We start from the raw sequence: 14739 nt of genomic DNA on the forward strand, positions 1-14739 counted from the left end.
CACAATATGTTGGGTTTTTTAGGGTTTGGGGTTTTTTTTTGTTGGTTTTTTTTTTGTTTGTTTTGTTTTGTTTTGTTTTTGCGGGGCAATGGGGGTTAAGTGACTTGCCCAGGGTCACACAGCTAGTAAGTGTCAAGTGTCTGAGGCCGGATCTGAACTCACATACTCCTAAATCCAGGGCCAGTGCTTTATCCACTGAGCCACCTAGTTGCCCCACAATATGTTGTTTACAATAAACACATTGGAAACAGAGAGATACACACAGTGTAAAGGTAAAAGGATGGAGCAGAATATATTATGCTTCAGCTGAAGTAAAAAAAGAAAGCAGGGGTAGCAATCCTTAGCTCAGACAAAGCAAAAGCAAAAACTGACCTAATAGAAAGAAATAAGGAAGGAAACTGCATCTTGCTTAAAGGTACCATTGACAATGAAGTAATATCTATACTAAATATGTATGCACCAATCTGTAAAACATCCAAATTCTTAGACAAGAATTTAAGTGAATTATGGAAAGAAATAGATAACAAAACTATATTAGTAGGGGACCTCAACCTACCCCTCTCAGAACTAGATAAATCTAACCACAAAAGTAATAAGAAAGAAGTTAAGGAGGTGAATAAAATTTTAGAAAAGTTAGACCTCTGGGGAAAATTGAATGGGGATAGAAAGGAATATGCTTTTTCTCAGTGATATATGGCACATACTCAAAAATCAACCATTTATTAGGACATAAAAAACTCACAGTCAGATGCAGAAAGGCAGAAATAGTAAATGCATCTTTTGAAAACAAGATGTGGTAATAATTATATATAATAAATGGCCATGGAAAGATATACTGAAAATTAATTGGAAACTAAATAATCTCATCCTAAAGAATGAGTGGGTCAAACAACAAATCATGGAAACAATCAATAACTTCATCCAAGAAAATGAAAAAAAAATGAAACAATATACCAAAACTTATGGGATGCAGCCAAAACAGTTCTAAGGGGAAATTTTATATCTCTAAATTCTTATGTAAATAAAATAGACAAAGAAGAGATCAACTAATTTGGCATGAAACTAAAAAATTAGAAAAAGAACAAATTAAAAATTGCCAATTAAATACCAAATTAGAAATTCTGCAAATTAAAGGAGAGATTAATACAATTTATAGTTAACTATTGAAATAATAAATAAGACTGAGCTGGTTTTATTTTTAAAAAACCCAAAAATATAGATAAATGTTTGATCAATTTGATTCAAAAAAGGAAGAAAAAAACAAACACTAGACTCAAAAATGGAAAGGGTGAACTCACCAACAATCAAGAGGAAATTAAAGCAATAATTAGGACCTATTTTGCCCAATTATATGGCAATAAATTTGACAATCTAAATGAAATGGATGAATATTTACCAAAATATAAAATGGCCAGATTAACAGAAAAGAAAATAAAATCCTTAAATAAGCCCATTTCAGAAAAAGAAATTGAACAAGCCATCAACGAACTCCCTAAGAAAAAAAAATCTTCAGGGCCAGATGGGTTTACAAGTGCATTCTACCAAACATTTAAAGAATAATTAATCCTAAACTATGCAAACTATTTGGAAAAAGAGGTGAAAAATTAATCCTACCAAATTCCTTCAATGAGACAAATATGATACTGATACCTATACCAGGAAGAACAAAAACAGATAGAGAAAATTATAGACCAATCTCCCTAATGAATATTGATGCAAAAATTCTTAAGAGAATATTAGCTAAGAGATTACAGCAATTTATCACAAGGATAATACACTGTGACCAGGTAGGATTTATACCAGGAATGCAGGGCTGGTACAATATTAGGAAAACTGTCAACAGAAATGACCACATCAATAAAAAACTAACCAAAAACATATGATTATCTCAACTGATGCACAGAAAGCCTTTGACAAAATACAGCACCCATTCCTATTAAAAACATGAGAGAGCATAGGAATAAATAGAGCTTTCCTTAAGATGACAAACAATATTGATCTTAAACCATCAGTGAGCATTATATGTAATGGGGATAAGTTAGAGGCATTCCCAATAAGATTGGGGTGAAACAAGGACGTCCATTATCAGCACTACTATTTAATATTCTACTAGAAATGTTTGCCTTCGCAATAAGAGAAGGAAAAAAATTGAAGGGATTATAATAGGCAAAGAAGAAACAAAACTATCACTCTTTTTATAGATGATATGATGTTATACTTAGAGAATCCTAAAAAAACAACTAAAAAACTACTAGAAACAATTTGCAATTTTAGCAAAGTTGCAGCATATAACACAAACCCATGTAAATCAACAGTATTTCTATATATGACCAACCAAGTCTAGCAGCAAGAGATAGAAAGAGAAATATCACTTAAAATAACTGTAGATAATATAAAATACTTGGGATTCTACCTGCCAAGACAAACACATTTTCTTCTTTTTTCTTATTCTTTTGATTCTGTTTGACTAATTCCTGGTATCTCATGGATTCATTTGCTTCCATCTGCCCAATTCTAGTATTTATGGTATAATATTCTTCAGTAAGCTTTTGTACCTTATTTCTCATTTGGCCAATTGCATTTTTATGGAATTGTTTTCTTCAGTCAATTTTTGTGCTTCCCTTACCAAATTGTTGACTCTTTTTTCATACTTTTCTTATGTAACTAATTTCTCTCATTTTTTTCTCCTTTTTTCTCCTACCTCTCTTATTTCATTTTTTAAATCCTGTTTGAGCTCTTCCAAGAAGGCTCTTTGGTCTCGAGACTAATTCATCTTCCTCCTTGAGCTTTTACATGTAGGCATTTTGACAGTATTGTCCACATCTGAGTTTGTATTTTGACTTTCCCTATCATACAGAAGCTCTCAATGGTAAGGATCTTTTTGTGTTTCTTAGTCATAATGTAGGATATTTTTTTACTTTTAAAGTTGACGTCTTTTTCTGGGCCACAGGGGCCACTGTTGCAAGCTTCTTGTACTAGGGCATAGGGGCCTGATCACTGGCTTTCTGCTCTGAGGTTTCTGTGGCTTGCAGATTCCTCACCACCTTAGGCTTGCTCCCTGTGTTGGCATGGCTTGGCCTAGTCCTGCCTGTCCTGTGGGTGGTTCTCAAGCTGGCAGTTTTCCCTCTCAGCCAGGGCTAGTGTCTTGCAACTAGCCTGCTGTGCCATCAGCCTGCTGATCAAGGACCAAGGGACCTCTGCTTCTGGTCTTTGCTGTGGCCAAGAGCCTTGGCCCACTCCCTCCATGCTTTGGTGAGCTGTGCTGCACTCCATTTCACCCAAGAGAGACAGGCCTCTCCTGAACTCTTCTAAATTTTCTCAAGTTGGAAGATTGTGTCTCTCTGTTTCTTCGTAGGTTCTGTAGTTACAGAATTGATTTAGAGACTTGATTAAATGTTGTTTTTGAGGGACACTCATTAGAGCTCAGGGAACCTCCTGGCTTCTTTCTGCCATCTTGACTCTGCCCCTTGGGAGGTTTTTTGTTTTGTTTTGCTTTGTTTTGTTTATTAAGTTTATTACAATGTACAATAGACTCAATAAGATGACACAATTTTTACTCCAGGTGGCAACAGATGTTGAAGTTGGAAATGCAGATGTCACAAAGCAAGAAAGAAACCAACAGGAATCACCATCTTATCTACACAGGAATGTCTACTTTTTGCCAGATTTCTTAATTCCACCACTGGAAAGTGGTCCCTTGCCAGCAGCTTCTGCTTTTAACTCTTCCAGTTTTTTCTGTTCTTGTTTTTGCTTGAAAGCTATATATTCCTCATCTATTTCCTTGGTCTGCTTTTTGGGCTGTTTCAGAGGCTTCTTCTTACCACCCTCATGACCTGACATTATTCCAGCTCCTCAGCTCCCCCAAGCCTCCTCACTCCTTGTGGGAGTTTTTAAGGAAGCTATGGTCACATGCTCATTGAGATGGTTTTTGTAGGCCAATTCTGTTTCATTACATAAAAAATACTCATGTCCAAGAAATGTGCATGACTGGTTTACTCATTCATTAAATGCTATGGAGCCACTGATGTCTGCTAGTGATGTATTCTGCCATTTTTGTTTTAGTTTTTAGATTTTTTTTTAGTTTTTTGGTTTTTGTTTTGTATAGGCAGTTGTCCATCCATTGCTTTCTGCTGGGTAACTCTGTTGAGATGCTGCTTCTCTCTGCTGACATCTGCTGGTCTGTAATTATGAAGTTATTTTTTTTAACTGAGCTGCTGATAGTACTAGTAATAGTTGAGTTCTGAAAAGCTCATAAACCTCAGGCAATTTCACCTTTTTTTTGAGATGTAGAACTGAGTCAGTTACACCCAGATAAAGATAAAAGAGCTTAGGCATTTATGACTCTAGAGGGTACAATCATAGTTTCTAAACTCTTTGAGTCATGATTTAAAATGGCTTTTAATTCATATCATACTCTTATGTTGCTAGTCTTAATCTTCATCAATTCATACTAGGAAAGGATTCTGAGTAGAGGTGAGGTGAGGAGATTCTTTTCAACTCCTACAATGACCAGGATTGATGCCTATCAACCTATGGGTCAGAATGAAAAGTGTTAGGGCTCATTAATCTGGTAACCTTTGTCCTATTTTCTCTGAGCAACCTGTGCTCCCTAGCACATAAATCTACCAGATAAAGTACTCTAGTTATATTGGTTGTAGAAAATATAACAATGAAAATATTGTTCTATAGTGTAAGCTGTTAATTTTATGAAACCATAGAGCTGTGTCCCAGTGGTGGCCCCACTCAGCAACTGTGTCAAATAATCCTGGAGAATTACTTCTGTAGAGTCTACTACTTCAGGGCTTTGAATCACACAAACAATATTATACCCTCCTATTATTGCCAATATGACACCATTGTTTGAACAGTGCTGGTGAATGCTTCAGCCCCAGGTCAATTAGAGTCTAAGTTTGGAAACCCATTAATTCGATAGGGAAGTAGCATCCTACTCTGCATCTAATCCTTCCAGAACCAACTGGCACCCAGAAAGGTAAGGGCATCCAGTCAGTCAATCAATCAATAAATTTTATGATGTGCCTACTGTGTTCCTGGCACCATGCTAAGTGCTCAGGATACAAAAAGGAACAAAAGATAATCCCTGCACTCACAGAGAATGGAATGGAGAACATTGTAAACAAATGCATGCAAAGCAAGTTATATTCAGGATAAACATGAAATAATTAGCAGAGAGAAGGCATTAGAATTAACAGGCCTCCAGTAACATATGATATTTTAGTTGAAACTTAAAGGAAGCCAGGGTTGTCAGTAGGCAGAAAGGAGAATGGTGAGTTTTCCAGGCATGAGAGATAGTCAGGGAAAAATCCCAGACCCATAAGATGAAGTATTTTCTTCATGAAACAGTCAGGAGGCCATTGTCCCTGGGTCGAAAATAACATATAAGAGAATAAAATATAAGAAGACTGGAAAGGTAGGAGAGAACTAGGTTATCAAGAGCTTTGAATGACAACGGAGCACTTTATGTTTGATCCTGGAGCAACAGGGAGTCACTGGAGTATACTGAACAGGGGATAAAATAATTAGGCCTGTGCTTTAGAAAAATCACTATGGTGATTGAATAAAGGATAAATTGGAGTGGGTAAGACTTGGGGAAGGCAGACCCACCAGCAGGTATTACTATAGACCAGGTATGAGGTCATACATGTCTGCAATAGAGTGGTGGCTGTGTCAGAGGAGAGAAAGGGGCATATTCCAGAGATGTCACAAAGGGTGAAATTAGCAAACTTTGGCACCAAATTGAAAATGTGGTTTGGGTGGTGACAAATAGTGAGGACTCCCAGATGACTCCTAGGTGGCAAGCCAGAGGGGTTGGAAAGATGGTTTTGTCCTCTATAGTAATGGGGAAGATAGGAAAGGAGGAAAATTTAGAGGGAAAGATAATGAATTCTGTTTTAGACATACTACTGGACATACAGTTTGAGATGTCTGAAAAGCAGTTGGAGATGCGATACTAAAGGTCAGCAGAGAGGGACACCTACAGTTAGAGGGCAAGATCTGGAAGAGGATCCAGAAAAGGAAACAGAGAAGGACACAAACACCAAGAATCCTGCACCTGCTTCACCTTGGACTCTTTATTAGCAGAGCTTGGTGTTTGACCCTACTCAATGACTGAGTTTAGAGGCTTCTTTTCCCCTGACATTAATGCTTCAGATCAGTGGACCTATTTGGAAGTAATATCTACTCTGTGTTACATTATCGTAACAGTCACCACTGAGAAATCAGATATGTTGGGGCCTCCATTATCACAAGGATGCTGTCATGGGACCTACTCTTCCCTTCTCTTGTTTTAAAGAAAAGTCTTTTATTCTGTTGGCTGAATGTAGGCATGAATGTATGCAATAAACTAGTGACAGTACTGAAATCAATTACTAAGAATATCCAATATCTTAAAAGACAGCAAATAATTTAATTGAAACTCATATCTCCCTCTTTGTCTATCTTGTCCTTTGCACCTCTTTCCTTTTGGTCTGATTTGACGTTGTTCTGCATGGCTTGGGTAAATGATTCGATGTTACCCTTATTTGCTGCATCTATAGCTTCACTTGGTAAACCAAACTGACTCATAAGTAGGCCAAGCTGTCCTGAGGCTAAGGCAGCATTGAACATACTTAATGCCTGCTGAAACTGTGTCCTGAACCTCTTCTGCAGTCTGTGGAAGAAATTCTCAAGAGGGAAGATAAGGTAGCAACTGCTCTTGGACTTTAGCATTGACAAGAATAGAAGCCAAGATCTCTGGAGTTTTTACACTGGCCAAGTCAGCCTCCTATCCACCTCCTGCCCCAGATGGCACATTCATAGTAGCTAAAATATTCTGAAGGTCATTCAGTTGAATAGGTTGCGTTGGGCTTATTGCTGTGCTGCTTCCATTACCTAAACTTGGTGCAGGGCTTGGAATAGTTGCAGAGGCAATTGCTTGAACATTGGGTGCTGCTGTAGCATGAACAAAAGAAGAGGTGGAAGATGGGGTTACAGAAACTGACTGTCTCCAGGAGGTTGATGAAGAGTTACTTGTTGGAGGCTCTCCATTACCCAGTAAGCTAGCCAGACAAGGACCTGTCAGTGCACCAAACCTACCAAGTCTTCCCAAGCCAGTTGGTCCATTAAGTTGCACGAGCTGATTATAGCTCAGGTTACCGAAAAGGCTCTGCAAACCACCTTCATCTCAAAGTGCTGAAAGTTCATGGCTTCCACTTCCACTTGCACCCAAAGCTCCTGGATTAGGTGGATTATTGAAATATTAATTTACTTTCCTGTAATGTTCCTCATCCTTCTCAGTCTTAGGCTCCTGCATCCAAAAGAAGAGTCACTTTGGCCCTGCCTTGAACTTCAGTACATATACTCTACCAAGTAGTGTACTAAGGTACTCACTTAAATTCACAATCATTAGGAAAAATAATTAAGTTATTTTCTATGATACCAGAAGTCCTATCCTCCCAACAGAAATGAATGAGGGAATCATCAGTTTGTTGGATGTGTACAAGCCCTTTCTGTTTATCTGGGGCTAACTGTAGTTCCTTTTAATGACATTTTTCCTGCCTGAAACTCCACCAAGTATTTGCTGGATGAGCCCTGGGAGCCTGGGGTGCAGACTGTGGGTGAAGCAATGAGTAAAGCATGCTCTTCCTCCTCTGCAGCTGCCGGCCTTCTCTTGTTTTTTATAATTTAAAAAATATATTTGGTTTTATTTCACTAAATATTTCCAATTACATGTAAAAATATTTAGCATTATAATTTTAAAAATGTTTGAGTTCCAAATTCTCTCCCTCCATCCTACCTTTCTTTGAGAAGGCAAGCAATTTGATATAAATTATACATGTGAAGTCATGCAAAATATTGCCATATTAGTCATGTTGCAAAAGAAAACACAGAAAAAGGAAAAAGAAAAATAAAGAAAATTAAAAAGTATACTTTACTCTGCATTCAGAGTTCATCAGTTCTCTCTCTGGTAGTATATAGAATTTTTCATCATGGGTCTTTTGGAATTTTTTTGGCTCACTCTTGATCAGAGTAGTTAAATTTTTCATAGTTTATCATCCTTATGTTGCTGTTACTGTGTACAATGTTCTCTTGGTTCCATTCACTTCACTTTACATGAGTTCATACACATCTTCCCACATTTTCTGAAAATGTCCTCTTTGTCATTTTTTATAGCACAACAATATTCTATCATGATCATATACCACAACTTGTCCAGCCATTCACCAATTGATGGGAATCCCCACAATTTTCAGGATTTGCCACTACAAAAAGAGCTGCTATAAATACTTTTGTACAAATAAGCCCTTTTCAATTTTCTTTGATTTTTGGAAGGGGAGAATGCAAACCTAGTAGTCTTGCTTAGTCAAAGGTAAGCTCAGTTTTATAGTTCTTTGGGTAAAGTTCCAAATTATTTTTCAGAATGTTTAGAGTAGTTTATAACTCTACCAACAATACATGAGTGTCATAATTTTTTAATAACAATTACTGGATTTGTAATTTTCCTTTTCTGTTAGCCAATCTGATAAGTGTGAGTTAGAATCCCAGAACTTTTAATTGGCATTTCTCTAATAAGATGTGATACAAAACATGCTTTATGATTGTTTTGTAGGTTTAATTTCTTCTTAAAACTACCTGTTCATATCTTTCAACCATTTATCAATTGATGAATATTTTTATACATTTGGTTTGGTTTTCTATATGTTTGAGAAATGAAGTCTTTCAGAGAAATTTGTTAATTTTTCCAAGTTTCCTGTTTTCCTTCTAGTTTTTGCTGCATTAGTTTTGTTTGTGCAAAATCTTTTTAATTTCATGTAATCAAAATTATCCATTTTACTTCCCATGATCCTCTCTATTTCTGCTTTGGACTTAAACTCTTCCCTTATCTGTTCATCTTAAGATTATACTTTTCCATGCTCCTCTAGTTTACTAGTGATATGATACTTTATGTCTAAATTACTTATCTATTTGGACCTTATCTTGGTATATGGCATGAGATGCTAGTCTATTCCTGGTTCCAGTCAAACTTCTTTCCAGGTTTTCCACCAATTTTTGGTAAATGGTCAGTTCTTACTCCCTCCCCCAAGCTTGAATCTTCAGGTATATCAAGCACTAGATTACTATGACCATTTACTTCTTGTATTGTATAGCTAATCTAGTCCACTGATCCACCATTCTATTCATATTCTTGAGCTTTTATTCTTCCAGATGAATTTTGTGATTATTTCTTCTACCTCTATTTAATAATTCTTTAGTAGTTTGACTGATAAGGCACTGAATAAGTCATTGACTTAGGAAGAATTTTCATTTTTATTAAATTGTCTCACCCTACCCATGAGAAATTAATATTTCTCCAATTGTTCAGATATGTCTTTATTTGTGTGAAAAGTATTTTGTAATTATGTTCAGGTGGATTTATCTTGTCAGGTAGACTCCCAAATATTTTATATTGTCTGTCATTATTTTAGACAGCATTTCTCTTTCCATCTCTTCCTACTGGATTTTGTTGTAATTTATAGAAAAGCTGATGATTCATGTTGTTTTAGTTTATATCCTATAACTTTCCTGAAGTTGTTAATTGTTTCAGCAAGGTTTTTTTAAGTAGATTCTCTAGGGTTCTCTAATTATACCATCATATGATCTCCAAAGAGTGATAATTTTATTTCCTCATTGTTTATTTTTAGTCCTTCAACTTCTTTTTCTGGCCTGATTGCTATTGCTAGCAATTCTAATGAAATACTAAATAATAGTGGTAATAATGTACATCTTTGATTCAGCCTTGATCTTACTGGGAAGGCTTCAATTATATCCATTTTAATTAGTATGCTTGCTCTTGGTTTTAGATAGATACTACTCATATTTTTTAAACATCTCCCTTTATTCCTAATCTTTCTCATGTTTTTAATGAAAATGAATGTTGTATTTTGTGACAAATCAAAAGCTTTTTATGCACCTATTGATGTAATCATATGATTTTTGTGGCTTTTATTATTGATATGGTCAGAACAGTTTTATATATCAAGAAAACACCTATACTAAAACCACCAGAAATTTGGAATTTTAATCAGAAGAACCTAACTATTCAGAATTCAGCAATGAGGCTCAGCAGGACAAGGAAGGAAACTGATAAGATGATGAGTCCTATTTACAGCAAATTTTCTATCCTTAGATCATCATTCAATACCTCAAAGAGACTGAAGCAACTTTTTTTATAATGTAGACATCCCAAATTAAACTGAAATTTGAACTTCTAGAATGAAATGCTAGAAGCTCCTGAAGAGAGCACAGAAATACTTTCAAAACTTGACACTTACTTTAATGAGTATTAAGAATGAAAAGTATTCTTGCCATATCTGTGGAGTTTTGAAAATTATTATTCTTTTACTATAATTTTAAGATTATAAATTGAGTCTACCAAATAATATTGCTTATTTTTTTTTTGGTGAGGCAATTGGGGTTAAGTGATTTGCCTAGGGTCATACAGCTAGTAAGTGTTAAGTGTCTGAGGTCTTATTTGAACTCAGGTCCTCCTGAATTCAGGGCCAGTGCTCTATCCACTGCACCACCTAGCTGCCCCCAATCTTTTTAACATAATGCCAAAGATAAAAAAAAATAACTTTCATTAAACAAGACTAGCCTCAAAGGTAAGAACTGATTTGAGGAAAGATAAATTTGCATCAAAAAAGCAACAATAACAACAAAAATTTGTTTAGTAATAATAAGAAAACTCTCAGGACTAAGATATTATTATTATTATTATTATTATTATTATTATTATTATTATTATTATTATTATTATTATTAGTGAGGCAATTGGTGTTAAGTGACTTGCCCAGAGTCACACAGCTAGTAACTGTCAAGTGTCTGAGGTCAGATTTGAACTCAAGTCCTCTTGAATCCAGGCCAGTGCTCTATCCACTGCACCACCTAGCTGCCCCTACGACTAAGATATTATTATATTCTTTATACTTGGGGAAAGTTTTTTTTAGTTGTCTGTAACCACTTTTTAATCCAAAAAAAGTTTTCTTTCCAACCATTGCATATTAAACTTGATTTATTGATTTGTTTTTTTAAGATAATGTATCACAGAGCTGCATGCTGTGTTGAGCTGTGCTGAGCCACCCTCCCCTTTTGCCCAGAAAATAATGAGCTTGAAGATGGTGGAGGAAAGGCAGTGAGCTCTTTAACTCATGGCACAATGACTCCAAAAAACATCCAAATAATTCCATAGGACAATTCCTGGAGCCTCAAAATCCATAGAAGAATATCCTGAAATCATTTTCCAACCAAGGATGGCTTGGAAGGTTGGAAGGAGGGAGCTGCTGTGCTGAAACAAGAGTAGAAACCAATCCCACATTCATGCTGACACAGACCTAGTCCGAGGAAGGCCTCACCAGAGAAAGAGACCTACAAAAACCTCTGAATCAGCTGAAGAGCCAGTTTCGTCTGGGAGTAAGCTCACACTCTGGTAAGAGGGCTGAGCCCTTGGCAGGGGGGAGATTACAGGGGTCTATTCTGGGGCTGAGGCAGAACTTGGGTTTTTCTCCCCTGCTGGGAACCAGGAGGAAGGTTTGAGTTGCAGTGGTCCAGGTGGGGGAGGGACACAGGCTCATCAGAGCTGACAACCACAACACACAAAGCTGGTTGATTAGCAAGTTGGTCTGGCATTATCTATGGACCAGGGAATAGGCCAGGCCAGTGAAGAGCTTGCTCCTGCTTAAATCATACCACCTGGGACCTCCTGAAGCTTGGTATAGTGCAGCCTAGAAGCAGTGCCCCACTTTAAGGAGCTAAAAGTCAAGTATAAGAAAGGCAAGATGAGCAGACAGAGAATAGTGAGGACCATAGAAAGTTTCTTTAGTGACAAGGAAGATGTTAATGTCGGGGCCCCCATATCTAAAGCTTCCAAGAAAAATATGAATTGGTCTCAGGCCATAGAGGTGCTCAAAAAGGACTTTGAAGATAAAGTTAGAGAGGTAGAAGAAAAAAATGTAAAGAGAAATGAGGGTGATTCAGGAAAGACTTTAGAAAAAAGTCAGCAGCTTGAAAAGTGAAATAGGCCAAATGGAAAAGGAGGTACAAAAGCTCTCTGAGAAAAATAATTGCCTAAGAATTAGGATTGATCAAATGGAAGCTAGTGACTTTATGAGAAACCAAAACACAATAAAGCAAATCCAAAAGAATAAAAAAATAGAGGGCAAGATGAAATATCTTCTTGGAAAAACTGACCTGCAAAATATGTCCAGGAGAGATAATATGAAAAAATTATTGGTCTACCTGAAAACCATGTTCAAGGAAAGAGCTTAGACATCATCTTCCAAGAAATTGTCAGGGAAAATTGCCCTTATATTCTAGAAGCAGAAGGCAAAATAGAAATTGAAATAATCCACTTATCACCTCCTGAAAGAGATCCCAAAATGAAAACTCCTAGAAATATTTTAGACAGGTCAAGGAGAAAATATTGCAAGCTGCCAAAAAGAAAGAAGTCAAGTACTGTGGAGCCTCAGCAGGATAGCAAAAGCTCTAGCAGCTTCTACATTAAAGGATCAGAGGGCATGGAATGTGATATTCCATAGGGCAAATGAATTTTTTAATTGATTGTATTGATAATACTCTATAATTCTTTCTTTATGCATCCAATGTTTAAATATTAGAAATATATTTATATATTCCGAGGTTGGATTGACCACCAGCATCTTTCCTTCAAACATTACTGTGCCATGTATATCAGCTAAGATCATATTAACCCTTTTGTGCCCATATCAATTTTGCTGTCAGGTAAAGCCCCTAAGTCTTTTTCATGTGAATTTATGGCAAATAAGGCCTTCTCAATCTGATAGATATAAAACTGGATATCTTGAGTTTCTGTTCAGGACTTTATATTTGTCCATATCAGCTCATACTTCCAATCCATTAAAATAATTTATAATGGTTATTCTTTTATCCAGCATATTATCTATTTTATTTACTTCATTTCTACATTACATTTAATTTTTAAAATGATTGACCTATATTTATGTAAGTAACTGATAAAAATGTTGGCCATCATAGTGTCAACGATAAAATCCTGAGATGTGCCAGTGTAGACTACCCTCCAGCTTTATATAAATTTATGATTACCAGTTATACGTCTTCCTAACTGCCTAAACATCATACAAGCTACATTTCTCCATCTTTTCCAGGAGAACATTATGGGACTCCATCAAATGACTTATTGAAATCAAGATGTATGATGTCTATGGCATTCCCTGGATTTAGCAGTGTAGTAACCCTATCAAGGAAGGAAATTAGATTAGTTTGGCATGACTGGTTTTTAATGAAACCATGCTGTCTCCCAGTGATCTCCACTTCTTTTCTTAAAAGCTCACAGACCATCTGCTTAATAATCTATAATAATTATGAGAATAATTATGGAAGTTTTGCAGGGATTAACATCAAACTAACTCATCTATCATTTCTATAATCTGCCAATTTCACTTTTGAAAATTGGCACCTTTTCCATTCTCCCTGATTCCTTGTAATTGGCTGGAAAATGTTCCCTCTAGTAAATCACTGTGTCTTTTGATACACTGAAGTATACTTCCTCTAATCCTGGACTTCAACTCATTCATAGAAGTTATGTACAAAACATATATCCTTACCTATATTATTGCTATTACCTCTCTAATTTAGACCTTCAATTCCTCTTTAATCAGAGAGCCTTTACAGTTTGCAGATCATTAGCCTACATAGATAAGATAAATGAATAATGAATAAGCATAAAATTGTGAAATCTGAAACAAAGAAAAATATGTTGTAAAAACAAGTCAAAACAAGAAAGGGAGTCAATCATATAAAATCCAGAAAAATAAAAAGAGCAAGAATATTTTTACAGTTTTCAAATATTTACATGGGAGAAGCTGCTCTAATCCTTGACAAATTCCAGCTCACTGGATAGAAATATTCTTAGAGCTCAGTATGATAATAATCATAGCCTCTCATATTTAGAGCAAGAAGAATTGTAGATATCATCTAATACAACATGCTCATTTTACAAAGGTCTTAAATGACTCCTATAAGATTATATAAGGAATTGATAGTCAAATTGACATTCAAATCTAGGTCCTCTGGCATCATATTCATTCATCCTCCACTACTGCAGGTGGCCCATGATAATGATGATTATGTCTGTAATCGTGATCAATTCAACTTCAGAAAATAGAAATATATTTGTAATATTTAAACCTTGGATTCATAAAGAAAGAATTATAGAGTAAAAAGAACAATAACAGCATATCCCTCAAATCATGTATTTTAATGAAGTTGAATTTAGATCAATTATGGAAGGATGGTTTACCATTTGGAAAATAATGAGCATGAGGAAATAAGGTCATCTGACTAACAAGATGGAAGACTTGGTGTTCTCTCTGATCCTCTAGACCTTTCAAACCTCTTGAATATAGGAATTATATTCAAGAAATAAAGAAATTTCAGCTGTCTCCATGGTCAAGGACATCAAGAACCTAGGGGCAAAAACCCTAATGAGAAAACAGCTGAGAAGTCTAATCCTTTACCCTTACTACACTCATTCAGCATCCCCTTCTACCACTGTCCACCATACAGGAAGGACTGCATAAACTGTCCCATGGCCTCAATTCTGCCTGTTCTCCTTTCTGTGAAGGAAAGCAAAAAGGCAGATGCTTTAACTGACTGAAACTAAAGTGTGGTAGTACTCTGTGCTTCAATGAGATTTAAGAAGAAAGCTGA

The 14739-nt window shown here is 36.0% G+C and overlaps 1 protein-coding gene and 1 pseudogene across 1 annotated transcript; both read right to left on the reverse strand.

Annotated features, from left to right (window-relative positions):
- Positions 1-3651: 3651 nt before the first annotated feature.
- Positions 3652-3840, reverse strand: LOC122741475 (translation machinery-associated protein 7-like). Its single transcript, XM_043984986.1, has one exon. It carries the CDS (start codon positions 3838-3840, stop codon positions 3652-3654), a length of 189 nt encoding a protein of 62 aa, XP_043840921.1.
- Positions 3841-6423: 2583 nt separating this feature from the next.
- LOC122750417 overlaps positions 6424-14739 on the reverse strand; it is a 197114-nt pseudogene continuing 188798 nt past the window's right edge.

Source organism: Dromiciops gliroides, chromosome 1 (genome assembly GCF_019393635.1).
Source record: "Dromiciops gliroides isolate mDroGli1 chromosome 1, mDroGli1.pri, whole genome shotgun sequence".
NCBI lineage: Eukaryota > Metazoa > Chordata > Mammalia > Microbiotheria > Microbiotheriidae > Dromiciops > Dromiciops gliroides.